Genomic DNA, 27,834 nt, shown 5'->3' on the forward strand with positions numbered 1-27,834 from the left:
AGATCGAGTAATATGATTATGAAGTAATGGAGCTTAGAATCTGCCAGTGTTATATTCACATTTCGGTGTTGTAATTCCCAGACAGCCAGACGTGTTGATCAGAACATGGAGGGAGATGATTCTTGCTAATAGGTGCTTTTCAACCAAACAATCAGTAAAGCTCTAACTCAATATTATTCTACAGAGTCTTCATCATAGCCTACAGACACGAATTATTGGTCAATTCCAATCAAAAAATATGTTAATTACCGCGATTTTATGGGCACCTCAATGCCCAATATTTGAAACAAAATTTTAAACCAGTAGGCCTACACTCCGGCATTTATTCTATGCTCTCGATTGAAATTTGTAACGAAGCGCATTGAGTCCAAATGTCTGTGCGTGGGTGAAATATCAAACCGTGCTTCCGATGTATTGAACTAACCAAACGCGAGCCACTGTTGTTCAATTTTCTTATTTCGACGAACAAATCTGATTATATATTAGAGAAATTACACTAAAACGAATTTAAATCAGCTTAGATACATTAATATTACATTAATATTTATTTTAGGTTTCAAAGAATATTAGAACCAGTACATGACGCATGGTCATCAGAGACTTTTGCCAAGCGAAAATTCCTGGTCCGAATCGGTTTTTCGAGTGACGTCATCCATTTGTGTGTAGTTCGTATACGTGACGCGGCATACGGACACGGCAGCACGTATCAAACAGATTTCAGACAGAATAGGTCCGTATGAAATCGTCGTCTTTTTCCTACTTTTAGACGCTGAAATGTTGTTTCATAGCGTTTTTTCTGAAACTATGCGTATCCTAGAACACGAAGTTGTATTTTTATGTGGTTTTAAACATGATAAAGACTGGAATTAAATCACTGAAAAAGAACGCCCCAATGGTGAAAATCAGAACCCATACGAACGCGGCGCGAAAATCTGCTACAGGGTAAAAACACTCAGACAAGACGATGCAATAACGGAGGTTCTAGTCCGGGTCAAAGGGGGGGGGGGGTGAATGGGGATCTTGGAACCTATGCAGGCTAAACAATGGAGATGGAAACTGTAATAGTGCTCATTATATAATCCGCTTCAATGATTATGTGATAGTAAATTCTTCTACTAATTCGCTTGGATATAATGACCAATGGTTACTTTAACCCAGGTGTGGCTACAGGTGGGAATGGGTGGGGGAGGGGGCTATAACAATATGACATTCATTAATAATTAATAACTACTTCATGGCAATATGATATTTATTCATGCTAAGAAAATGTATTTAATAATAATTACTACATGACAATATGATAATTATTCGTGCTAAGAAAGGACATTTCTACATAACAATATGATAATTATTTATGCTAAAAAAAGACATTTATTAACTATTACTATATGGCAATACGATATTTTTTCATGCTAAGAAAGGACGCTAAAATAGGGTATTACAGGTCTTTATTTTGGCTCTAAATGTTATATAACTTATTATTTAGACATTTACTCACATGACAGGCCTATAATCAACTCACTAGACCATCGGATGGCGCAGATGTCTCGATTAACAAGTAACGTTGCTGCGATAATAAACAGTCAATGTCAAAACTTCCAACAGCAATTTGAAACATCGCCCAGAATAAAATAATTTGAATGAAATTTTCAATATATTAATTTTGAATTATTTATTTTGGAACTATTACAGCAAGAACTGACAGTTTTTTAGTTAAATATTACATAATGCATCTTTAAGCAATTACTCGTTTACAGTATCTTTTTTATTTATGCTAAGAAAGGGCAATTAATAATAACGGCCACGTGACAATATGCTATTGATACATGCTAATAAAGGACATTTATCAATAACAACTACGTGACAATATTCTATTTCTACACGCCAACAAAGGACATTTAATAATACCTTCCACGTGACAATATACTATTTACACATGTTAATAATACTATATTTAAACATGCTAACAAAGGACATTTACTCATTTACAATATGCTTTTTATTTATGCTTAGAAAGGGCAATTAATAATAACTGCTACATGACAATATTATATGCATGCTAAGAATGTAGATTTATTACTAAATGACAATAATACATTTATACATGCTAAGAAAGGCCATTTAATAATAGCTCCCACGTGACAATATGCTATTTATACATGCTAATAAATAATAACGCCCACGTGAAAATATGCTATTTATACATGCTAATAAAGGCCATTTAATAATAACTTAGACATACGGTCTACTGTTTTTAAAAAAATATATTTTATTCGAGAAAGGGCTAGACCCATTTGGAAGCCCTCACGCTACAGATATATGTACAAAATATAATAATATACACATAATTACATATAAACAGTCTTGATTCGTTCCATTTCACATAAATATAGGTCATCTATAACTTACGTAAATACAGGGCATTTATAACTTAGATAAATATAGAGCATCTATAACTTACATGAATATAGGGCATCTATAACTTACGTAAATATAGGGCATCTATAACTTACATGAATATAGGGCATCTTTAACTTACGTAAATATAGGGCATCTAAAACTTACATGAATATAGGGCATCTATAACTTACATGAATATAGGGCATCTATGACTTACGTAAATATAGGGCATCTATAACTTACATGAATATAGGGCATCTATAACTTACATAACTATAGGGCATCTATAACTTACATGAATATAGGGCATTTATAACTTACATGTATATAGGGCATCTATAACTCACATAAATATAGGGCATCTATAACTTACAGGAATATAGGGCATCTAGGTCCCGTGTGTACATATTGTATAGTCGTTTAGATGGGACGAAAAACTGAGGTTCCGTGTACACATTGGCGTGCACGTGAAAGATCCCTTGCCAGTTGGAATTCGATATAAGAGTAGGCCGTTGTGCCGCTGTCCGGGCAAAATGTCCCTCATAGCACGATGTATGCCATATACTCGTCTTCATTAGCCCAGTCGAAGCAGAACAGTAGAATGTTAAACCCCATTTCATTTCACCGATAAATAAAACCATCTTTCTAAAATAAAACCATCTGTATTTTAACTACATCATCAATGATTAGTTCATTTAATTTAATGGCACATGGCCAACTATAACATGAACGCGAAGACGTATAAATGTCGATTTTTGTTAAAGATATGACAGTACCATGATCATTAAGAATCCGGACACCAAAGAGAATATATCTGTAAATCAACTGTTTTACTTTTAATAAAGATTAAAATGGGGTATACGCAATACCTCGGTCTTTTTGAGACTGATACATGGCATTTGTAATTTCAATGGTTGCGCAATTTAAGGGGGGGGGATTTCGATTGGGCAGCGGCAAATCCGTCTAGTTGTAATCGCGTGCCATCTGCCAAGGATTCATTTATGAGCACCTTTATCATCATAAATGACATACTTGTTTTTCAGAAAAGTAGGACGTTAAACCCCATTTCATTTCACCGATAAATAAATTCGTCTTTCTCGAATATAACAATTTGTATCTTAAATTTCTCATTGCATAGGTTCTTTAATTTAATGGCACGTGGCCAATTATAACATGAACTCGAATGGCCATACCTGTCTATTTTAGTTAAAGACATGTGAAAACCATAAGCATCAACAATCCTGATACCAAAAAGTGTGTCGCCACAACAGTCGTGATTATCTCTACATATCTGCAAATCAACTACCTTACTGTCTGACGATAGGACTATGTACCAACGACAACCGTAGCGTATATAATCGGGACTTCTACACGTACACATACCTGACTGAAGATCATCTTTACTAAAATTAACCTCAAAGCCCTCTGTGTTTGAAAAAATATTACAAATACAATAATTGAATTGCTGTGCTACCGGTACCCAATTATACGCCACAGTAGCATCTTCAAAGAAAGTTGTTTTTTTATGTTTATATTCTGGCTGTCCAAGCCAACGCATGAAACGCACCCATACAAAAATACCAAAGAGAACCTTAAAACACATGATGATCAAATAGATAGGGTAAATCCACGGAAAAGACATTAAATAATAACAATACATTAATCTGTAATAGTAATATATGAATCTACACATTGTTTCCCATCTTGTTTTTGTATAACATTGTTTTTGGTCCCTGGCTTTACCATTTGAATCAAAATAGATTACAGTACCATGGGCAAGAGAAGAAACTGGGCGAGTTACTGTTTCGATGGCGTTCAGCCTATACAATTGCAGATCTGGAAGTGTAAAGTTTTCATCAGTTTCTTTCACTTGTGGTATTGACTTGATATCGCGTGATAATTTTAACATTTCTTCAATGGATTGAGTCTTCAAGACACCCTCGGTATAACTTATACTGGCTTCTAAATCACGTATCGCGTTTACTTTCGGGATTTTAATATCTTCCAGCTTCAGTTCATTGGTACAATATACGGCCTCCATTTTATTCTTCACCTGGTTTCCCGAATCCACCAACGTTGCATATACCGCTTGTACATGCCTATCAACGATTTCACAAGAATGGTTTAAATGTTTGCGTTCATTTGATATTTTACATTGAATTGTCTCTAATTCAGATTTCAATTTAGTTAGATTACCTTCCATCTTATCTTTCCTGGGAGCCAATATTTTTCTGGTTTCTTCGATAAAGTCTTTTAAATCCGGTGTGTTGTGGTCTTTATGTTTGGACATCAAACATTTCATACAAATACTTGTTTTACAATCTCTGCAATAAAACTCTAATTCTGTCGATATGTGTTTCTTACAAAATGTTCGTCGCTGTAATTTATCATCTGCGTTATCGTTTAAACTGAAAAAAACATGTGACCTACAACCCGCAAGTGAATCGTGGGTTATTTTACACGATTGACACATATATTGTTCACAATCGCTACATCGAAACTGTGATTGGACCTTTACACATATGTCGCATGCTGGTATATCCGTTTTGATTTGCTTCTTCACACACACACCCTCGATATAAATATTAGTAGAAAAGTTGTTCACTCCACCTTCTGGTATTTCTATCTCCATACGGCACAGTGGACATAAAAACTTGTTATTTTTAGCCGACTTTTTAACGTAATCCTGGAGACAATGTAGACAATAAGTATGATGACAGTCTATTATTTTAGGTTTTACAAAATTATTTAAACAAATACTACACACATGACGGTTATGTTCAGCCATTTTTATTCCTGTGATCTGTAGTCAGTGTATAGGCCTTTAAGTCAATATTGAACACTCCCCGTATACTCCAGTTATCATAAATGACAATGTTCATAAACACCCAAGTTCAAACACAAAACAATGACAGATGATGTAGAAGGTTGTGTAGATGAAATATTTTTACCACTTTCTTCCCCACGATTGATAGTCGAGATGCCCTACCTGTAACCTACCTAGTTGATGCACGTCTGGGCCTCCGTAGTAATGTATGTTGAATAATGTCATATTAGTATCTCTTTCATAAGTCGCGTCATAACCTAAATACAGCAGCAATATCCCAAACAACTCCTTGGCCGAGACACTTATAGTCTATAGAATTGACAAAAATTAACACCCGATTGTAAACACAAATTGGGTAAACACAAATACAGATCCTTATCTCTCTCTGGAACGTATCCCTTAAGGAGTGACCCTCAAAAAGCGTACAGGTAGATCACAAAAAGAAAATGATCGGCTCTACATTGCCACGCCGATATACCGCCAATGGCCACGCTCTTCGATATAATAATATTATGTAACTAAAACCAACGCATAACCACGTTGCCACGGTAAATGATAGATCCCACACAGCAAGGCCGCGTGTCAGTCAATTTGATTGACAGTTCGATGTATGGTTTTGACTTGACGTATAGTTGTGGCTAAAATGAGACGTTGGATAGTCGAGACGCCCTACGTGTACCCATCTTCAAAGGAAGACTCGATCTCGCTTTAACGCCGTACATATTATCAAGGCCTTTACGTCATACCCTGCATATTTCGGCACTAATTTCCATTGGGTACTCACCTTGCTCGATCATCGCGAATACCAAGTCCGCGCATTCCAGCTAAAATGTCTACCTGTGATAATCGAGTTGCAAAGTCCAAGGTTCGTTCAATGTCAAGGCTTCCGTGGAGGTCGCTATGTCACAACCTCTGATTGGACGCTACTGTTCGCGTGTCTGTAGATAACGTAGCTATAAGTTCGGGAATTGTGAAGTAATCTAGCAACGTCCAGATGTTGTAAAACTCGCAGTCGTTGCTTCAGGTACATGGGGTGTACCTAGTTATTACATGCCTGGGTCTTCGTACATGTAGGTTGAATGATGTTATATTACCTTTTTCATAAATCGCTTCCTAACCTAAATAAACCTGCTTTGTCCCAAAGAACTCACTAGTACACATACTATAAACAAAATTCTGCGCTGGAGGGTAGATAATTGAGTCCTGGTTAAACACAGATAACATGTGGATCCGTGTCCGTACTTCTGAGATCCTGTCTGAACTGTATCCTATTAGGCGTTTCGCTCAAGTATCGTACCGGTAAAGGTTAAAAGCCAAACCGATTAGATAGCGGATTACGTCATATGTCACGAGATTTATATAGTTAAGGCGCGTGATGTTGACGAGATTGTGTGTTAGGGTTAGTCCGTGCTAATACATCTTTAAAATGCGATAAGTATTATCTATCTGGTATTTTAAACCATGGACCTTGTATTTTAAGGTCCGTGTTTAAACTAATTAAACTGATTATCTGTACGACTATAAATTGCAATTCTGTGAAAAAATGTACATTAAATAGATACTGAGAATGTGCCCTTATTCTGTCATGGGCGATGTGACGCAACCCTTGGGTTATTTGTCACTAGTTCTCACAGTGTTACCTTAGTAATAAAAAGAGGTTGTTAACACATAATGTCTTTAATGTCTCAAGGGGTTATAATGATTATGCCTCTTGAGTTTCTGGGTTTATATCCTAATTTTGGTTACCATAGATTTGATGAACGTGCCTTCTAAAGTATTTAATCCGTTTCTAATGGAGACGATTATAACCTAGACCAAGCCATGCCTTCAACAGAAGTTTAACTGGACATGATGGATTATCAATTTGAAAGCTTCAATTTAATTAATTAATTGTTTAAGCGCCATAGAGCCAGCATCAAGCAGTCGCCTTACTCTGCCCTTTTGGGTATTGATGCCAAGGTAGAGCGGAAATCAACCCCACTACCCGACGACATCCTTCACGCGCTACAATCAGAAGATGGTCTACTGAATGTTGTTAACCATCCCAACAGGACTGAGTCATCTGGTATGCCCATCAATGCCGTTTACCATCCAAACAACCCCGAGTCATCTGACATGGTCATAAATGGCGTTGACCATCCATCTGGTATTCCCTCCAATGCCGTTGACCATTCCAACTGCAGTCCCGAGTCATCTGAGATCTCCACCAATCTTGTTGACCATTCTCACCGTCCAGGGGCGGATTGGGCCCGGGCTCCCGTGTCGGAGTGGCCCCTTTTACTGACCGTGGAGCCCGAATGGGGGGTCCGGGGGTTCTCCCCCATGAAAATTTTGAAAAATGAACCCCAAATATGCGATTTGGTGGCATATTTGCTTATAATCTCTGCCCAGAAAGTGTATTATATCAGCCCATTCCAGACTCCAGTGATGGCGTGGCGGCCCGTTAAAGCCACCGGCTACATACAACATGATCATCATCGCTCCATGGCTGGTCCAATACCCCCCCCCCCCCATAATGTTCAGCAGAAAAGGGTTTTTTAGACGGATTGGACAAAATTATTTTGTTCATTTTTTTGTCCGACCGGCCCTTCAGGCGATCGCCCGATGGCCCAATCCGCCCCTGTCACCGTCCTGTCGGTGTTGCACGTTGTAAATATTCTAGAAACTATTTTGATCTTTGTCCGCAAAAGCGTCTTCTTATGCCTGACATTAATACAGCCATCAACCTGTCTCTTCCTTTTGCAGTTGGTATGGAATCGCAGAGTGGTGGTCAGGGATTTGTAAAGTGCAACTGTTAAGGAACCTCTAAATGCAAGACCAAGAGATGCAAGTGTTTCAAGAACAATCTCAAGTACAACAGTCGGTACAATTCCAGCTTGAACTGTTGCAATAAGTAACTTTATACCCTTTACATTACCTGTATATAAGATGGAACTTGTTTACGAGGAATCAAAATATCTTGCGTAAATACCTTATGTAAATGTGGTTATTAGAATGTAAATATTACAAAGATTTAAGAGTAAACTTTTTACTGAAACAATATATTTGTCAATATCCTGGTCGTTTTAAATTTGGCCAGTTATGTGCTGATTATGACGTTAACACTCCTCCCGTCAAAAGTCAAACCTAGTAACTCACTTTTTTTTATTATCAATATTAAGTTAGGACCAAATTTGTAGTTACTAGGGTACGTGCTTCCTGTTGTTGTACTAGATATTCCAATCTTTTGATTTTGTAAGCAGATACACCCATGACACAACCTAGCAACTTCCGTCATTTGCCAAGTATGCCACAGAAAAAAAGAGAGAGAAATGGGGTTTAACTTCCACTCGACACAAACTAGGTCATTTCGGGACTAACATATGGTTTAATTTTCAATAATTCGCTTGCGCGTAGGGGTCTTTAGCAGTGGGAGGAAACCGGAGGACCCGGAGAAAACCCACGAGGTTGGACAGGCGACCCTACTCCTTGTCACGTACAACCGGGGATTATGCCACAGAAAAACCTAGTAACTTAATAGTCAAATCAATGCATAAGCTGGGGTTTAATATGCATTCATTCCGTTTTCCTTTCTTTTCTTTTCTCAAAATAAGTAAAACGTGAGTTACTAGGTGTTGCCTTTTGACGGGAGACTCTTTCATCGTTATCGACATATCTCCAAAGGCAGTTTTATTAACTAATTTAATGTTACATGCATTATATCATTATCATTATCATTATTTAATAAGATATCATTGTTTGATAAGATAGGAGTATTATTGTAAATAGAACAATTGTAAATAATGCTTATATATCATATAAATATAATAATTGCATAAGCTACATTCAATTTTTAATGTCTGCAATTTTGTAAATTGTTTCGGCTTAGACGTATATTGAATAATTTGTACCTATCTATGGGTATGAACTTATTACTGAATAAAGCATTACTATTATTATTATGGAATGGAATAAACTTATGTTTTACTAATAAATCCTGCGTATGTCATGTTCTTTTTAACACATTAGGCATTTTGCCAAATGCCTGACCACATTTGGCATTTGACCAACTGGTTGATTTGACAGATTGACTGTACCATATATACCGGTAATTATTTAATTCAAAATGGACATAATTATTAATAACAACTATTTTATTTAACGGGTTATTCTGTTACTTATTTAAACCGTGTTTTCATATTGGGTTAATTTCTTCATCTGAATGTCCAGGCAAACTTTCCCCCATAGCACACATTATGACGTACACCTGCCTTCATTAGCCCAGGTGGAGCAGAACAGTAGGACGTTAAATCCTATTTCATTTATATACGTCATGCAGTGTGCTATGAGAGAAATTGTGCCCGGACAGAGGCGCTATGGTCCACTCTTATATCAAATTGCAACTGCAGAGGGATCTTTTACGTGCACGCCAATGTTTTCACAATGTCCTTTGCCAGGCCCTCGGCCCTACACCAATGACAAGGAGGAACTCAGTCGATAAATCCTGACCAGGGACCGAACATAAGACACCGTAGCTCCCATAATTCTCTATAGGAAATTGTAATCAAGAAAAAATATGTACGGTTAATTTTACAAAGGAGACAATTGTACTTGGCTAAATATGAATCCATAATAAAATAATCAAAGGACGAAAAATCTTGAAAATGTAATGAATGAATGAAAATGGAATGTGGTTTAATGTCCTACTGGGCTAAGAAAGATGGGTACGGCGCCATGCAGTATGCTATGAGGGGAATTTTTGCCCGGAGAGTGGCTCTTATTTCGAATTCCATGCACGCCAATGAGTACATGAGACCTCAGTTTTATGTCCCATCCGAATGACTATACATAGTCCCTTGCCAGGCATTGACAAGGGTGAACCACCCCGGAAAATCCTGATGAACTGTCTCGGTCAACACCTCGAAGATAAATACTATTAATAATAATTTTATTTATTCGGTATGCAAATTATATGATCTATAAATACAAATAACATTTGAACATCAGGATCAGGTTTCAAGCCGTTATACAGAATTTAGTATAGATGGATAATTTTAACATAGGCCTAATAAATTATATAACAAATAAATTAAATATTATCTGTCCATTGAAGGTCTTTCTTTATGTCTTAAAGGGCTAATCCCGATAATTTTTTGGAGAATAAAACAGTTTAATTTTGTTTTAAAATCCCTTAAAATCCTCTACCTAAGGGCCGAGAAACTAACTCAATGTTTGTGATATGTTTTCAAATAACTGAAACTGGTCAGTCTTCATCTGGAAATGGACCCCGATGTCCCAAGATGTATTATGCGGTGTCTAGATAAAACCAGACATTTTTGTATAAAAATAATGTGTAGGTGAAATTTACCTTTCATTATCAAGTACAGCATTTGGGTCATTCACTGTATAGACCTCTCAATGAACGGAAATCGATTATCAGGTCTCCCAACGAAAAAAATGACTCGAAATCTTAAAAAGGTTACGTGTCCGGATAAGCAGTTTTGACGGTCACGTCCAAACGACTCAATATTTTGAGCTGAAATTTTGAGATACCGTCAATACACCATTCCTCTATATCTTGGCGTTAAAATTTCATACATACTCAGACTTTTATTTTTGAGACTGTTCAAATAAGGGATAGTCCCTTTAACAATTGACAGTTAATAGTTTAATTTTAAAAAGATAAAATGAATAATCAAGACTTTGTTTATTATGTTAACAACAGTAACAATGACAGTCAAGTTTAAATTTCAACAACGATAACTCAGCTATGGGTGAAGTAATTTGAATTAAATTTTCAATATACTCCCTTTCCATTATCCACTTTTAACTATTATAGCGAGAACTGTCAGCTCTTTATCCACATCTTACATAATTCCCGTTAAATTCAATTGTCTTACTTTCATTTCTATTCAATATTATAATATTCTCACTAATGACAATAGCAAATGATATAGGTTTAACCTCCTACTGTCCTGCTCCTAATGGGCTAATAAAGACGGGCATACACCATACAGTGTGCTATGAGGGAAAATTTGCCCGGACAGCGGCACTACGACCTACTCTTATATTAAATTCCAACTGCCAAGGGATCTTTTAGTTTTACATGCACACCAATGTGTACACAGGACCTTGGTTTTTCATACCATCTGAACGACTAAACAGCTGTCCTTGTCAGGCCCTCCTTCCTGCACCACTGACAAGGGGAAACCACGACGGAAAATCCTGATAAATTTTCTTGACTTAAAGCATTTGAGGCAAAATAATCATAAGTCAGAATGGTCCACAGAGGCTTACCATTCAGAAAATGTGATCACCATGCATTTCATATTTTCAAACGATTTACACATAGTATGAGTTGACTGATTGACTTAAAATGTAGTTTAGTCTTGAAAAGCCGGGGGTTGGATGGTCTAATGGTTAGCACGTTTGCGCTGTATCATAAGGCCTGTCATTGAGTCACCTGGCATGGTTTTGAATCCCTGGTTGTACGTAACAAGGAGTAGTGTCGCTTGTCCAACCTCGTGGGTTTTCTCCGGGTCCTCCGGTTTCCTCCCACTGCTAAAGACCCCTACACGCAAGCGAATTATTGAAATAAAAATGAACCATATGTTAGTCCCGAAATGACCTAGTTTGTGTCGAGTGGACGTTAAACCTTATTTCTCTCTCTCTTAGTCTTGAACGGAAATATCTTTAAGCTTCTTGAATACTATAAACCCTCAAGAAATCTGCGATTCTCTACACTACCCTTATGATTTAACATCATATGATAACCTGTCATTCTATTTACAAGACATCTGTGATCCTCTACTGACATATCATAACTTATACAACACCCTTATAATTTATCATCATATGGTAACCTGTCATTCTATTTACTAGACATCTGTGATCCTCTACTGACATATCATAACTTATACACCACCCTTATAATTTATCATCATATGGTAACCTTCAGGTTTGCAATTTCCATTCTCAGAGACTGTGATATTAACTCCAACATGGCTACGCAGTGATCTATATGCTGCCCTAAACTGAACGGAGGAAGGATTATTGTTCAAGCAGCCATCACACCGACCTACACCAGCAAACATAATCTCCAAATAACGATTTTATTGAGTCATATTTGCACGAAACTAACTTTTATAGCTATTTAACATTTCACAAGCCTTTTCATTAAGTTGTTTGGATTCTTTCAAATCCTCTAGAATTAACTGAATTGTATAACGTGCTCGTTTTTCTCTTTTTTTTGAGTTATAAAGATCTTTCTTAGTAGTCTGGAGCTCTTGTAATATTTCATCATATTTCTGTTTTAATGTAGCTGGCTCACAAAAATATGTATGGTCGGTAGCTATAACATCTGTTGATTGATTGGATGTGCTGGCCGCAACTTTACCTGATTTTAGTGGTTTCGCTGATGTACGATGGTCGGTAGCTATAGAATCTGTTGATGACAGAAGAGATGTGCTGGCCGCAACTTTACCTGATTTTAGTGGTTTCGCTGATGTACAGAGGTTGGTAGCTATAACATCTGTTGATGACTGATTGGATGTGCTGGCCGCAACTTTACCTGATTTTAGTGGTTTCGCTGATGTACGATGGTCGGTAGCTATAGAATCTGTTGATGACAGAAGAGATGTGCTGGCCGCAACTTTACCTGATTTTAGTGGTTTCACTGATGTACAGAGGTTGGTAGCTATAGAATCTGTTGATGACAGAAGAGATGTGCTGGCCTCTACCTGGTTTACACCTGCTTTTAGAGATGTCTCTGATGTACGGTGGGTAATCTGAAAAACAGATAAAATATACCTTCTTAAGAAGCTCATTATCAGAGAGAGAGAGAGAGAGAGAGAGAGAGGGTTTAAGGTCCACTCAACACAAACTAGATCATTTCAGGACTAACAGATGGTTCAATTTTATTCCAATAATTTGCTTATGTGTAGGGGTCTTTAGCAGTGGGAGGAAACTAGAGAAATCCTTTTGAGGTTGGACAGACGACTCTACTACCTAAAAGTCAAGAACAACTGGGGAATCAAAACCACGCCAGTTGACTTGATGACAGACTTTATGATAAAACGTGCACACGCTAACCATTCAGCCATCCAACCCCCAAAATGTTTTAAAAGCTATGTTCTGGTACAAATGTAGCTTGTAGGGTAAGCAGCTTTGCATATTAATGTTGAGATATTGGATTTTACTTACCGGTACTTTAACTTGAGTTTTCCAACTAAAAATAGATGGTACTACACCCTTTTTTATGAGTCTCATAGTGCCATGCTTTGACATATAAAAGTCATCTGCCTTAAAATGGCTGGAGCACAAGAAATTAAATTTTGATGGCTTCCAAAGTTTATTTGTTGACAGATCTAATCTATTAACTGCTTTACACCATTTCAGACACATTGTTTGGTCCAATGGAAATCTATTTAAAAAAAAATAAAATAAAAAATAATGTGGATCATATCACAACATAATAATAATATGACATACATGTACCAAATACATGTGAGAGAGAGAGAGAGAAATGAGTTTTAACGTTCACTCGACACGAACTAGGTCATTTTATTTCAATAATTTGCTTGCGCGTAGGGGTCTTAAGCAGTGGGCGGAAACTGGAGGACCCGGAGAAAACCCATGAGGTTGGACAGGCGACCCTACTCCTTGTCACATACAACCGGGGATTCAAAACCACGCCAGTTGACTCAATGACAGACTTTATGATACAGCATGCACGTGGGGGATCACGTGGCTAAGTGGATAAGACGCTGGCTCGCTAGCCTGGAGGTCGGGTGTTCGATCCCTGCATTGGCTGAGAAAGTTCATTCAGATTTTCCGGCGTGGTTTCCCCCTTGTCAGTGATGCAGGATGGAGGGCCTGACAAGGAAAGCTGTCTAGTCATTCGGATGGGACGAAAAACCGAGGTACACATTGGCGTGCACGTAAAAGATCCCTTGACAGTTGGAATTCGATATAAGAGTAGGCCGTAGCGCCGCTGTCCGGGCAAAATTTCCCTCATAGCACACTGTATGGCGTATGCCCGTCTTCATCAGCCCAGGTTAGGAGCAGAACAGTAGGACGTTAAACCCAATTTCATTTCATTTCATTACAGCGCGCACGTGCTAACCATTCAGCCATTCCCCCCCCCCCCCAATACATGTAGGCCTACTATATTTCAGTTTTACTGATGTAATAATAATCAGATGTGGTACACTATTTTGACAGGAAATTTTAAGCAGGCAAACAAATGGAAAACCGAAAACCGTGATTTGGGCCCTTATTCACGAAAACTTAAACTAAGATACAATCGAAATTTTAAGAAATACTGCAATTCGATTGGCTGACCAGTAAAATCAATTTGCATATATCCAATGAAGTTGCAGTATTTCTTAAAATTTCGGTTGTAACTTAGTTTAAGTTTTCGTGAATAAGGGCCCTGACGCCAAAATATCTTAAGAAGGAAATTTTTTCATCACATAAACTAAACTATTTATTTATATTTTTCAAAACCCCAAATCATGTTTAACTGATTTCAAACAGAACTTGTCGTGCACGTGCAGACTTGGGAGCGAACTCATCAATAGCCTATAAAAAAAAAAAACAGTATGTGACAAGCCATTTTTTGATGCTTAAAATTGCCAGACCAAACGGATAATGGAATATTTTGGGTAGGGCCTAGATTTCTCCCAGGCTTACCTAAATTTCGTTTCATCTTACATGGCCGAGTTCATAAATTTGTACGTTACCCTTTTAATAAGTCCGCCAAGTCGGTTAGAAGACGGGAGACGTATTTTTTAACAGCGTGTTGTGTCGCTCATACTGGTTCTAGCGAGGTAAGCAAGGTCTTATATTCTCACTAAGGTGTTCATTTATATTGTTCAGGCGTTCACAGGGACTGACACGCGACCGTTTAGCAGCAAAAAGTTGCCCAGTAAGATTGACTGGGGCCGATTTTAGTTTCGACAAGGATTCAATAGAAGAGTCCCTGAACGTACAGGGTGAGTGTAATGAGACCTACGTTCAGAGCTGAACTAGGCCTAGATATGCCATTATGAGTTAAAATATGATTATAAGGATATTATTGTTATGGTGTTTTTGTTTGTTTGACTATTGGGATTTATTGTTATGCTTTTTATGACCAAGATAATTGAACAAGCAGGAGATGACAACATATATATAATAAAATATATAAATAAAATAGACGTCATTGATTTGTCCTGCTGCATTGCCGGACTTGTTTAGTTTGGACTTTCCACAAAAGACAAGATCATTGCTTTTTGCCTTTGTTTTATTATTTTTTTCGAACTGGATATTTAACCGTATATACGGCAAAGTATCTACTTCCGCTATTTTACCGTACATCGTTTCGGCGCAGAAGCACGATTTTACGGGAAAAACATAAACCACTGACAGTCTTAGTACTTAAATTAAAACCAAAATCCGCAGAAATCCGCCCTCGACCAAAATAGAATAATATTCTAAATGCTTTTCAACAAATCTACATTTATTATCTTATTTTCTTTTAAAAATAATTCTCCAGTTTCTACCATAGAAATTCAAGTATGGCTATTTAGTTCCTTTATAAGAAACGGAAAATGAAATAATGTTAGACAAAGAATGAATAGAACTGTTGGGTTAGGGTTCGGTTAGGGTTAAGATTTGGGTTATGGGTAAATGTCAGACGCCAAAGCGAAAACTGCTAAGTCCAGGTATCAGAGAACTGCGCATGTTAAACGGAAGCGTACGGCAAAATAGTAAATAAAGTTGTTGACATTAATAGTTTAATACATATAGACAATACAAGTTGACTCCCTAAGTAAATAATTAGTGGTCTGTGTCCAGGTGGCGCTGTAGTATGATAATAGAGTTGTAAACAATGATGGCTGACTAAATAGTCACTGAATTATATTTTAATTAATAAATAACCTGTTTGAACATTAATAATGTCTTTAATAAGACCCCAAACAACTTACATGGTGTCAGAAGTTTAAAGTGACAGCAAGTATGCAGAATCTACCACCTCCCAAGTCATTAGATTTGACAAATAGTAGAAATAAGAAGGAAGCATGGACTTCGTTCAAGAAACAATTTGAGTTGTACCTGACAGCCTCTGGAGCGAGGAATCAACCAAATGATGTTAAAAGGTCTGGATTGCTGCATCTTGTTGGTGAAGATGGAAGGAAAATAGCCTCCACATTCCAAATAAAAGAAGAGGGTGAAAATGAAACCTCAATAGAAGATTTAATCAGAATGTTTGATGATTATTTTATTGGTGCCAGAAATATTATTTATGAACGGCATATTTTAAGAAATATAAAGCAAGAGAAAAGGGATTTTGATGAATTTTAAAACTGGTGCTTCTGTCAACATTCTCTTTAGCTGTTGAAATTTTAGTTCATGGTTTGCTGTCCATACAAACACATTTTTCTCTTTAATTAAGTCTCTCAATATTGCAGTTTCTTGAGAAAGATTGGGTAGGAAATTAGCTAGGTATGTCAACATCCCTAGAAATCTATGTAGTTCTTCCTTAGAAGATGGGCTTTTCATATTTACAATGGATGAAATTCTATCCGGATCAATTTTCTGACCATCTCCAGTGATAATTACACCAAGATATTTTACCTCAGTTTTATTCAGTTCACATTTATTTTTATTCAGTTTTAAGTTCATTTCACGACATTTGTCTAGTGTAGCTTTAAGTCTTTCATCATGAATTTTCTGATTTTCAGCATGTATCATTATGTCATCTACATAAGCTTCTACGCCTTCATGATTTTGAAATGTTTGACTCATAACACGTTGAAATACTTGACTAGAAATGTTTAAACCATAAGGAAGTCTTTTGAAACAAAAATTACCAAATGGAGTTGAAAATGTTGTTAATTTTGATGACTCTTCATCAAGCTTTAGCTGCCAAAAACTTTCGGTAGCGTCTAATTTTGTGAATATCTTCGAATTATTCAGCCTAGCAGTCATCTCATCAATGGTTGGCATCTTATATTGGTCTGATATGATGTACTGATTTAAATCTCTGGGATCTAAACAGATACGTAGCTTACCATTAGGCTTCTCTACGACCACCATTGCATTTATCCACTCGGTTGGTTCATTTATTCTCTGAATAATACCATTCTGTTCCATCCTATTCAACTCTTCCTTGACTTGTTCACGAATAGCATAAGCTATTCTTCTGGGAGGATACTGGACTGGTTTAGCATCATCTTTCATATAGATTTTAACTTCAGGCACATTTATACCTTTTATTGTTTTATTAAAAACGTCATTATATTTATTAAATATATCATTGTCTTTGTTATTTAAACTTTCTACTCGTTTTATTAAATTTAAATCTTCACAGGATCTCAGCCCTAAAACTGGAACCGTTTTATCTCGAATAACTATAAAGTTGACCAATTTCTTGTCATTCTTTATTTTAACCATAAGAATAACTTCACCAGCTATATCTAATCTTTGACCATTATAGGTAACTAGTCTTCTTTTGGTTGGATTTAATCTTTTTCTAGATATTTGTCGATAGACATGGTAGGGTAACACATCAGCTTGCGCTCCACTGTCTAATTTAAATTTAACTTTTCTGTCTTGAACACCAACTTTGGCTTCTATGTTCCATTCTAAGGTATCTTTACTATTGGTATTATTTTCTTTCACCATTGATATGTATAAATTATCTTCATCATTTGATTCATCAATAATTTCTTCATTTACCATACCAAGAAATAAATCTTCATCAGAATTGTCTTCAGTAAATTGGTCGACTTTCTTGGTCCTGCACATTTTACTAAAATGACCTAATTTATGACATTTGGTACAAGTTTTACCATATGCTGGACAATCATTATATTTATGATTGTAACCACATCGTTGACAAATTTTGTCAAACTTCTTCTGGTTTGTTGGCTCATATTTATGTTTTGTTTCTGTATGTCTTCTATTTTCATCTTTTCTTGGATGATTATTTGTTTTTCTCCCTTTTTTACTAAAGGCATCAACGGTTTGGTGACATACTGCAGTAGCGCCTTCTTGACCTTTAGATGTCATTTGATTCATCTGTTTAGTTACATTTTCAAATGTCCTGCATTCCTGTATGGCTACTTCTAATGTTAAATTTTTATTGGTTAGTAATTTCTGCAGCAAGACTGGACTACTTATTCCTTCTACTATCTGATCTCGAACACTTTCGTCAGACATCTCACCATAAGCACAGCTTTTTACTTGTTCCTTGATTTCTGTCAAAAATTCATCAAAATCCCTTTTCTCTTGCTTTATATTTCTTAAAATGTGTTTGTATGGACAGCAAACCATGAACTAAAATTTCAACAGCTAAAGAGAATGTTGACAGAAGCACCAGTTTTAAAATTCTTCGATACAAAAGAAGATATTACTATAACTTGTGACAGCTCACAATATGGTTTAGGTGGTGCACTATTACAAAATAACAGACCAGTCGCGTTTATATCAAGGACATTGACTGATGCTGAGAAAAATTACTCTCAGATTGAAAAAGAACTGTTATCAATTGTATTTACTACAGAACGATTTCATCAATATGTTTATGGTGTGAATAAATTTAAAGTTGTTAATGATCATAAACCATTAAAATTTTTATTTACAAAATCATTGACATCCGCACCTCCGAGAATAGCAAGATTGATGATACGTTTACAAAAGTATAATTTTGAGTACGAATGGATACCAGGAAAAGACTTAAAAGTAGCTGATACATTAAGCAGAGCACCACAACCCCCAAAACCTGAAGATTTAAAGTTTCATCAGGAATTAGATTATTATGTGCATGTGGTACATGCATTATTACCATTTAGTAACACAATGTTAGATAACTTTCAAAAATCGTGTGAAGCTGATAATGAACAATTAGAATTACGTAGAATCATTCAAAATGGATGGCCAGATAATCGTCATGATTTAAATGACACTGTAAAACCGTATTGGAACTTCCGCGATGAACTTTCAAATTTTAAAGGTTTAATTTACAAAAATAATAGATTGTTAATTCCTAAAGAGTGGAAATGCGACATGCTGAGACGATTACACGAAGGACATTTAGGTTTTGAAAAATGTGTTACTCGAGCAAGATCCTGTATGTTTTGGATCGGCATGTCAAATGACATTGAAAATTACGTAACAAAATGTGAAATATGTCAAACATATAAAAATCAACAAACAAATCAAACACTTCAACCACATGAAAGACCAAATATTCCATGGTTAAAAGTTGGAGCAGACTGTTTTCATTTTAATAATTTAGACTATTTACTGTTAGTTGATTATTATTCAAATTACTTTGAGATAGCTCAGTTGAAAAATTTGTCAGCTGAAGAAACCATATTAAAAATGAAATCCATCTTCGCAAGACATGGAATTCCAGAAACCCTTGTGTCTGACAATGGGACAAATTTTTCAAATGAAAAATTTAGAAAATTTTCAACTGAATGGGGAATAAATCACAAAACATCGAGTCCTCATTATCCAAGAAGTAACGGGTTAGCTGAAAAATATGTTGGAATTGTTAAAAAGTTACTCATCAAAGCTAAAGCTGATAAACAAGATCCTTATTTACCTATATTAAACTACAGAGACAGCCCAGTTCTTGGATCGAAAACTCCATCACAGTTATTATTTGGAAGACGATTACGAACTAATTTACCAATATCCAAATCATATCTAAGACCTACAAGACAGATAGGTGTTCAAAAGGAAAGAGAAAAGAAGATAGAAGGTCAAAAGAAACAATTTGACAAAACATCAATTGACTTGAAACCACTTCAACCAGGTCAATCAATCAGCATTTGGAATTTTGATAGAAAGAAATGGACTCCTGGTAAAATTCTATATCAACACAACAGTCCAAGATCTTATATGGTACGAAGTGATGATGGTTCAGTAATAAGGAGAAATAGACAACATTTAAAACCTTTCTACACAGAACAATATCTTAATCATGATCCAGTTGACAACACAATTCAAAATGGTGGACAAAATGGAGACAATAACTTTCCAGGAAATTTTGAACTAGAGCACAATCAACCAAATGGACCAAATGAACAACAAGAAGAAATTCAACCTGATATAAATGAACCAAATCTATTGAGAACTGCTAGTGGAAGAGTAAGCAGGAAACCATCATGGATGAGAGACTATGATAACTAAATATATTTTGTTCTGTGAATTTAAAACAATTGGATATTGCATGTTTAGTTTGTTACTTTAATTGAGTGAAGTTTAATTTGTGTTTAAAATTTTATTTTATATAAAAAAGGGAGATGTTGACATTAATAGTTTAATACATATAGACAATACAAGTTGACTCCCTAAGTAAATAATTAGTGGTCTGTGTCCAGGTAGCGCTGTAGTATGGACACAGATCACCAAATATTCCTACGCCGTCACCCACGAAACAAGGGCCAAAGCTATTTTTAGTCTTCCTCTCCCTTTTCCTTTTTCCCCCTTTTGCATGGCGATTTTTGTTGACTTTTTGGTGTAGAATTGAGGAAAAGGGTTTGAAAATACATTTTCTGCCAGGTTTTGGTGAATATTCATAATTTTGATGCGGAAGGATACAAGAGTTGAGAGGTTGGTTACGTTGAAATGTAGGGCCTGAAATTGCATGTTTACTTGTCTCTACTTCCAGCTTGTGTATCTCAAGTTTTTCATGAAGAACCTCATACGTGCTTTTGGGCAAGTGGTTGCCACATGTTGCTCCATCTGTGGTAGAAAGCGTTCTACCCAACGAAAATTTGGGAAAAAGTTAGAGCCGGTCTAAGATACGAGAATTAACATTGGAGTCAATGGGGCAATCTTTAGTGATCTGTGTCCTGTCTGTGTGTGATAAGGCTGTCACTGATATGCCTTAGTTTTGAAAATATGAAGATTAAATTCTCAGAAAATATGAATAAAATAGTTTGGCTACAGAAAAACTAAAAAAAGTTAATGAAAAAAAAAAAAATAAAAGTTTTGAAGAAAAATTGTAATTTTACTGCAAATTTCTCAATTTTCAATTTTTATTGAATTTTTAACAGTAAGTAAAATATTCTAATGCCCAATGTTGGCTTATTCAGTCTCAGAAAGCACAGATAAAGTGAACAGTATTGAAATTTCACCAAATTTTGTCTAAAAATCAGGAATATTCACAAAAAATCTTGAGATTCCCCCCATTTGGATGTAGAAATTAATATTTTCATGACTACTAAAATGAGTCAAAATGTCTAAAAATGCCCATATTTTCTTTGCTAATATAACTTAGATGGGATCTACATGTTTGTCAGGTTTAGAAATAGCTCCAGCTTTCCTACAGAAAATTTAAAATTGGTAACACTGAGTTAATAATGTACAGCAGATGGGTTTGTACAAAATGTTCAAAACAGGGGTTGGCTCAATTTTGCCACTATTTTACCCAGAATAAGCATTTTTTTCTCCTTTGAAACATTAAATTCTTGCATTTCCTTCATGTAGGAAGCAATATCCCAGCCTTTCTAGACATTTTTTACTCCATCATTCTGTTTAGAGAGGCAATAAATGCCCCACCCCACCCTTTTCTATTAATGTGTTTTGAGGGATTTAAATGCACCTGTATTGACATGAAAATGATCTTAATTGGACTTTGTGGTTGAATTACAGCTAAGAATGTTATTTTTCACCCAAAAATATTTTTTTTGTGCATTTCAAGGATTTCTAACCCTTATTTGTTCAGAGTCAAACGTAGAACCCTGAGGCATTTCAGGCCAATGAGACCAGACCCAGATATAAAACTGGTGTAGATGTGTAAATGTCAGTTTAATGTTCAATATTTTCTTATCAAAATCCAGCATTTGTGGTGTTTGCTGCATTTATGTTGCCTATAAAACAATAAAATGTTAATTTTTCTCCTTTTCAGGCCTCTTTTTATGTTGTCAAGTCTGTCATGGCTACTTTTTTGACTTCATTTTTTCAGGAAATTAATGTAAAGTTCCAGACATCTTGCTTCAGCACAAGGATTGCAATACAAATTTGTAACATGCCTCTGAGGTTTGAGATGTTGGAAACATTGAAATATTCCCAAATTTGTGAAAATTGTGTATTCTGTGACCCTTCTGTTAGAGAGGGGTGATCATAGACCAAATATGGCATTTTTTTCATTCATCAAGGCCTATTTTTAACCATAATTCATATTTATTGCACCTATTTTAGTTTATATGTGCATATGTTAGCCAGGGATGGTAAAACATAGCTGTTAGACAGATTCCTTTGGTAATGTAAGTTCTGCAACCATAGATTAGATTAATTCAATCAGTGGCATGTTCAGGGGGTAGGCATACATGTTTCAGTATAGATCTCTAATATTACAATCATTGCAACTGGTTTGCATTTTTTCTGTTTGCATATTGTCCACAGATTCTAAAAATATATTTCTTGTCCGTCCGGATATTTAAAAAAGTGGAAAATTATTGGTATTTTGAGAGATGCTACATGTAAATTTTGTACATTTTTCATCACATGGCAGTAAAAAATTATATTTTTGAAAAAAATTCCAAATTATGAGTGTTTTCTATGTAGTTTCTTTGTAACTTGTCTAATTTTTTCACAGAACTCAGATACTGCCTTTAATAAGAAAGATTTTTAAATTTTAGCACAAAAGGCCTATGGACCTGAGATGCACCAGTGTACATAAAGCAGCATGTGTACTTAAAGGGCCATCATTTTTACAGTTATTCTTTGATTTTGATTTTCTTTCACCGGCATGTTGCCAGAACACATGGGAAGGAAATAAAAAAGGCCTTTTGGTGATACCTGAAGTTTCACCCCTATATAGGACACAGATCACCAAATATTCCTACGCCGTCACCCACGAAACAAGGGCCAAAGCTATTTTTAGTCTTCCTCTCCCTTTTCCTTTTTCCCCCTTTTGCATGGCGATTTTTGTTGACTTTTTGGTGTAGAATTGAGGAAAAGGGTTTGAAAATACATTTTCTGCCAGGTTTTGGTGAATATTCATAATTTTGATGCGGAAGGATACAAGAGTTGAGAGGTTGGTTACGTTGAAATGTAGGGCCTGAAATTGCATGTTTACTTGTCTCTACTTCCAGCTTGTGTATCTCAAGTTTTTCATGAAGAACCTCATACGTGCTTTTGGGCAAGTGGTTGCCACATGTTGCTCCATCTGTGGTAGAAAGCGTTCTACCCAACGAAAATTTGGGAAAAAGTTAGAGCCGGTCTAAGATACGAGAATTAACATTGGAGTCAATGGGGCAATCTTTAGTGATCTGTGTCCGTATGATAATAGAGTTGTAAACAATGATGGCTGACTAAATAGTCACTGAATTATATTTTAATTAATAAATAACCTGTTTGAACATTAATAATGTCTTTAATAAGACCCCAAACAACTTACAAAAGTAAAGTGCCGTATACGGTTAAATATCCACTGCCTATTTTTTTATATAATTATCAAGCAGATGTTTGACAGATAATTCCGTTTGTTACTGTTAGTTGATCTTACCGATGAAAGGTCAATCCAGATCCAGTTCGATGTTGATTAGAACATCCAACGGCACAGCAAAACTTGACCATTCTTAACGTCAATCGAAGTGTGTGTGAAATAGCTTTATTTAACGTCGAAGTGATTATCAGACGTCATTTATTTTGTTGACCGTTCACCCACCACCGGAAGTCAGAGTCTGTTTTTCATTAGTTTTGCGTCTGCGCGCGGTCTAGTTATAGACGTCATTGAAAATTACATGAAATGAGGACTCAACATTCCGTTGGTTCCATTCTTTATTCATAGGCACACGGGGGATGACAGTTGGCACTATCCTCATCATAATTTTGAAGAGGGTTTAACGTTTAGATTTGTTTCTAGTCTGAGACCATATCATTAGGCATATCACTACTACTACTAGTACTAATGACTATCAATGACTATGATGAGTATCAATCAAATTGTTGTAGTTATTATGGCCCTTTGAACGAGTTTTCATATTGCTTGAAATTTCTAAAGGAGCCGATAAGCTAAGGCTGTTCACACATCTGTTTCATTGCATATGACAGCTAAACGTTTGAAATCACGATATAATTATGGGTAGGCCAACTGTTATTCGATCATTTAATGCGGTAGTTAGAACTCTTCAGCGTTAAAGACGCGTTACTGCTAGCAACCAATATCAACTTCCGGTCTTTACCGTTATCACAACTTTTATCAACAAAAAAGTTGCCAATTAATGGATTAGGCGTTTTAATTTGTGATTTATTTTAATTACTAAAAAATGAGGCTTCTTAAATCGGATTAGAACCAGCCAGACGAAGGATTACACGTATGACCTTGTTAGAGAACAAATTCATGTGAAATTTTATCAGTGAAAAATGGCGACCAAAATGTCGTTTAACTATTTTCAGAGTCAGAAATATGGGGGAGGAACGCTTCCCCAGAGTTCTGGTAAAGACATGGAAGTATCACAAGATCTTCATCTTAAAATGTCTAAAAAGATAGCACAGTTAACAAAGGTAACGTCTCAAGTGTCACTACCACTGGGCAATACAATTTACAACACAGCATTACTGACTCTGTCACTCAGGTCAGACGATTAAGAATTTAAGAACTTACTTTGATAAGTCTGTAAACATTCTAGCCTGTATGAAGCTGGTGATGGTCTATTTATAGCCCTCCCCAGAGGCCACTGGGACTGAAATGTCGTCTTGCCTATCAAGCCAGTCCGTAATGAAGTGGAGACGGCACATCACGTCTATAGTCCTACTATTATTCTAAGCCTATTAGGCAGCGCAGTCCTTCACGTTTAAGAGGAGCTTTCGCTCCTGCTCCTCTCGACGCACGTCGGCTTTCCTTCGAGGAGTCATTAAAGACTCCTGCAAATTAGCTAAATCGTTACACTAAAGATCTGACCGGTTGTAGGCCTACTGGGAGGTTGCGTCAGAAGTCATACGAACCACTTTTGATCCTATTATGACGTCAGACATTGATTTTAATCAATCAGTGTTGACTTTTCTAGGGGTTTACCCACAGTTGCGTGCAGAACACGCCAAGAACTCGCCGAAACATGCCATTTCATAGGCTAATTCCTCACATCAACTAGAACGCCTGTTATATAACAACGAAATTTTGAACTGTAAAAAACAAAACGAAATAGGATCTGTGTTTTAATCAGATTGTTCGGAACATGTCAGGCACATGTTTTATCAATCTTTTATGTTAGACTTTGGCTCTCTGTTTGACACTGTTGATTGCCTGCTATGTTGTTGTTGCTGTACAATCTGTAAGAGTGGGAATACATTTTAAATCTTAGTTGGAAAAGACCAGGCCCCTGTTTCTCAAAGCGTTCTCAGACTTAAGTTAAGAATTTACTCAACTTTCAATCACTGTTTATGAGAAATATCTTTGATCCAGAAACACAAAACGTTGCATATGGTTTCTTATTTATGTATTTGATACATTAAAACAACATAAGTTTTATAAAGGGTTACATGTATATTTTAGTTTTAAAAATGCGAACAATTTATGATGTAGCCTACATTTATAATGAACGTCTTCTTAAGCCCAGTTGGTGAACAAATGTAGAACATTGAACCCCATTTCATTTCATAGCCATTTCAAATTTTATATTCAGTCTATTTTGAACAATCTCAATGTTCATTCCATAGTTAAATCCCTGCAAATCAAAATTGTTTTTTTATTCACCAGCAGGGATGTCTCTAATAATAACAGACGTGTCTGTTATGATTAATGTTTCAAGTTTCATGGCCGACACATTTTAATTACTGTAGTCACAGTGGCTCAGTTAGTGAGGTGTTGGCTCGCTAATCAGGAGGTCCCGTGTTCAATCCATGTGTTGACCGAAAAAGTTTGTCAGGACTTTCCAGCGGGGTTCCCCCTTGTCAGTAGTGCAGGACATAGAACGCTGGCAAGCAACAATCAGTGGTCCCACATGCACATTGACGTGCACCCAAAAAAAGCCTTAGCATTTGGAATTCAATATAAGAGTAGTAGTGCCGTTGTCCAGACAAATTTCCCCTCATTGGCCAGTCGGAGCAGAACATTAGGATGTTTTACAAACCCTAAATTTCATTTTAATTAGATTTTTTTTTATTTATTTTACAGGTCATTTACGCTCTTAACACAAAGAACGATGAACATGAAGCCATTGTTCAAAGTCTTAAAGACACACACGAAGAAGAATTACAACAATTATTGGCAGACACAAAGAAAAAAATCGCAATTTATCAAAGTAAAGTTGTGTCGGAAGTGGATGGTAAGAAACGTATCGAGTCTCTGGAGGCATGTATTGTACAGCATCAACAGCGACAGGAACGGGCGTTGGGAGAGTTCGAAAACTTCAAACGGAAAGCGGAAGAGGAATTATGTAACGTCAAGAAAAGTCACGCAGAAAAAATGTTAGAAATATCACAAGATGTTTTAATAGCTAAAAGAGAGTTCGCTGAAAATGTTGAAAAATTTGTAGAATTTCAAAAACGTTTCGAATCGGAGAAACAGCGAGCTATTGATGAACTTAAAAAGAATCATGAAGTAGAATTAGATTCTGTTCGTAACTTCCAGGGTTCACAAAACGAGCAAATGGTACACGAAGTGTCGCGGCTCAAGGAGAAGCATAGCGAAGAAATTGACTCGTTAAGTGAAAAATATGAACTTTTGCAAGTAGAGAAAAATAAATCTGAAGAAGATTATGAACAGAAGTTACAAAAAGCTCAAGCATTTTATGAAAATGAGCTGGAAGTGATAAAACGAGAACAATCCGCATCACAGGATAGTCTCGTACAAACTTTAAAAGATCAACAAGAAAAATTACGTAAAGACTTCTCATCTCAAGAGGCGGAACTTAAAAAACAAATTGACAGTTTGATTCACCAATTAGCTGATAGCGAAGAATGTGTAGAGAAACATGGGAATAGAATTAGCCAATTAGAAAGCTTGTTACAAGATACTGATAGTAATTCACAAAATCTGGTACAAAAGGTAGGTTTATTAATATATTGTGCTGTTCCTTCCATTGGTAGTCTTTTCCCGTGTTCAATATCTGTGTTGACCAAGAAAGTTCATCAGGATTTTCTGGTGTGGTTCCCCATTGTCGGTGATGCAGGACAGAGGGTCTGGCAAGGGGACAGCTTATCATTCAGATGGGAATTAAAAAAAAACCAAACAGGCCGCTTCGCCTTTATCCGGGCAAAATTGTCCCTCATAGCACACTGTATGGCGTATGCCTATCGTCATTATCCCATTAGGAGCAGAACAGTAGGACGTTAAACCTATATTTTCATTTATTTCTCCGCTCTTTTAGGGGGCGCGATAGTCGAGCTTTAAGGGAACTTAATCCTCGATTAGAACGTCTGGGTTTCAAGTCCAAAGAACGTCTGGGTTTTTTTAAGCCCATTCCGACTTGTCACAGTTAGAGCCTATGGGACTGACAACTAAATTGCTGCCAAGCTGTTTGGATGGGATGAAAACCAATGTTCGTAAGTGTAGGCCATAATTTTTTGTAAAATAAAAACTGGTCGTGCTACCACTTTCAAGTGACACAGATTATCTGGGAACCACATCGACCAAACAATTACGATCTGGATGAGAGAATTTGAATGATAAAATGTTTCTT

General features: G+C 36.3%; 3 protein-coding genes across 3 annotated transcripts in view; 1 reads left to right on the forward strand and 2 right to left on the reverse strand.

Moving 5' to 3' along the window:
* Positions 1-1,241: 1,241 nt before the first annotated feature.
* Positions 1,242-5,822, reverse strand: LOC126814679 (tripartite motif-containing protein 45-like). The gene has a single exon (XM_050539996.1). The coding sequence runs from the start codon at positions 5,186-5,188 to the stop codon at positions 3,473-3,475; it is 1,716 nt and encodes a 571-aa protein (XP_050395953.1). The 5' UTR covers positions 5,189-5,822; the 3' UTR covers positions 1,242-3,472.
* A 4,320-nt stretch (positions 5,823-10,142) lies between these two features.
* On the reverse strand, positions 10,143-23,968 carry LOC126814684 (peroxynitrite isomerase THAP4). Its single transcript, XM_050540002.1, has 3 exons — positions 23,718-23,968; positions 13,409-13,628; positions 10,143-12,993 (listed from the first exon to the last, which is right to left on the reverse strand). Exons 1-3 carry the CDS (start codon positions 23,786-23,788, stop codon positions 12,343-12,345), a joined length of 942 nt encoding a protein of 313 aa, XP_050395959.1. The 5' UTR covers positions 23,789-23,968; the 3' UTR covers positions 10,143-12,342.
* Positions 23,969-24,381: 413 nt separating this feature from the next.
* The window catches only part of LOC126814672 (protein FAM184A), a 103,218-nt gene continuing 99,765 nt past the window's right edge, over positions 24,382-27,834 (forward strand). Inside the window, exons 1-2 of the mRNA XM_050539980.2 lie at positions 24,382-24,718; positions 26,328-27,200. Of these exons, the coding sequence (XP_050395937.1) occupies positions 24,578-24,718; positions 26,328-27,200 (1,014 nt within the window). The 5' untranslated portion in view covers positions 24,382-24,577. The remainder of the gene's footprint in view (positions 24,719-26,327; positions 27,201-27,834) is intronic.

Source organism: Patella vulgata, chromosome 3 (genome assembly GCF_932274485.2).
Source record: "Patella vulgata chromosome 3, xgPatVulg1.2, whole genome shotgun sequence".
NCBI lineage: Eukaryota > Metazoa > Mollusca > Gastropoda > Patellidae > Patella > Patella vulgata.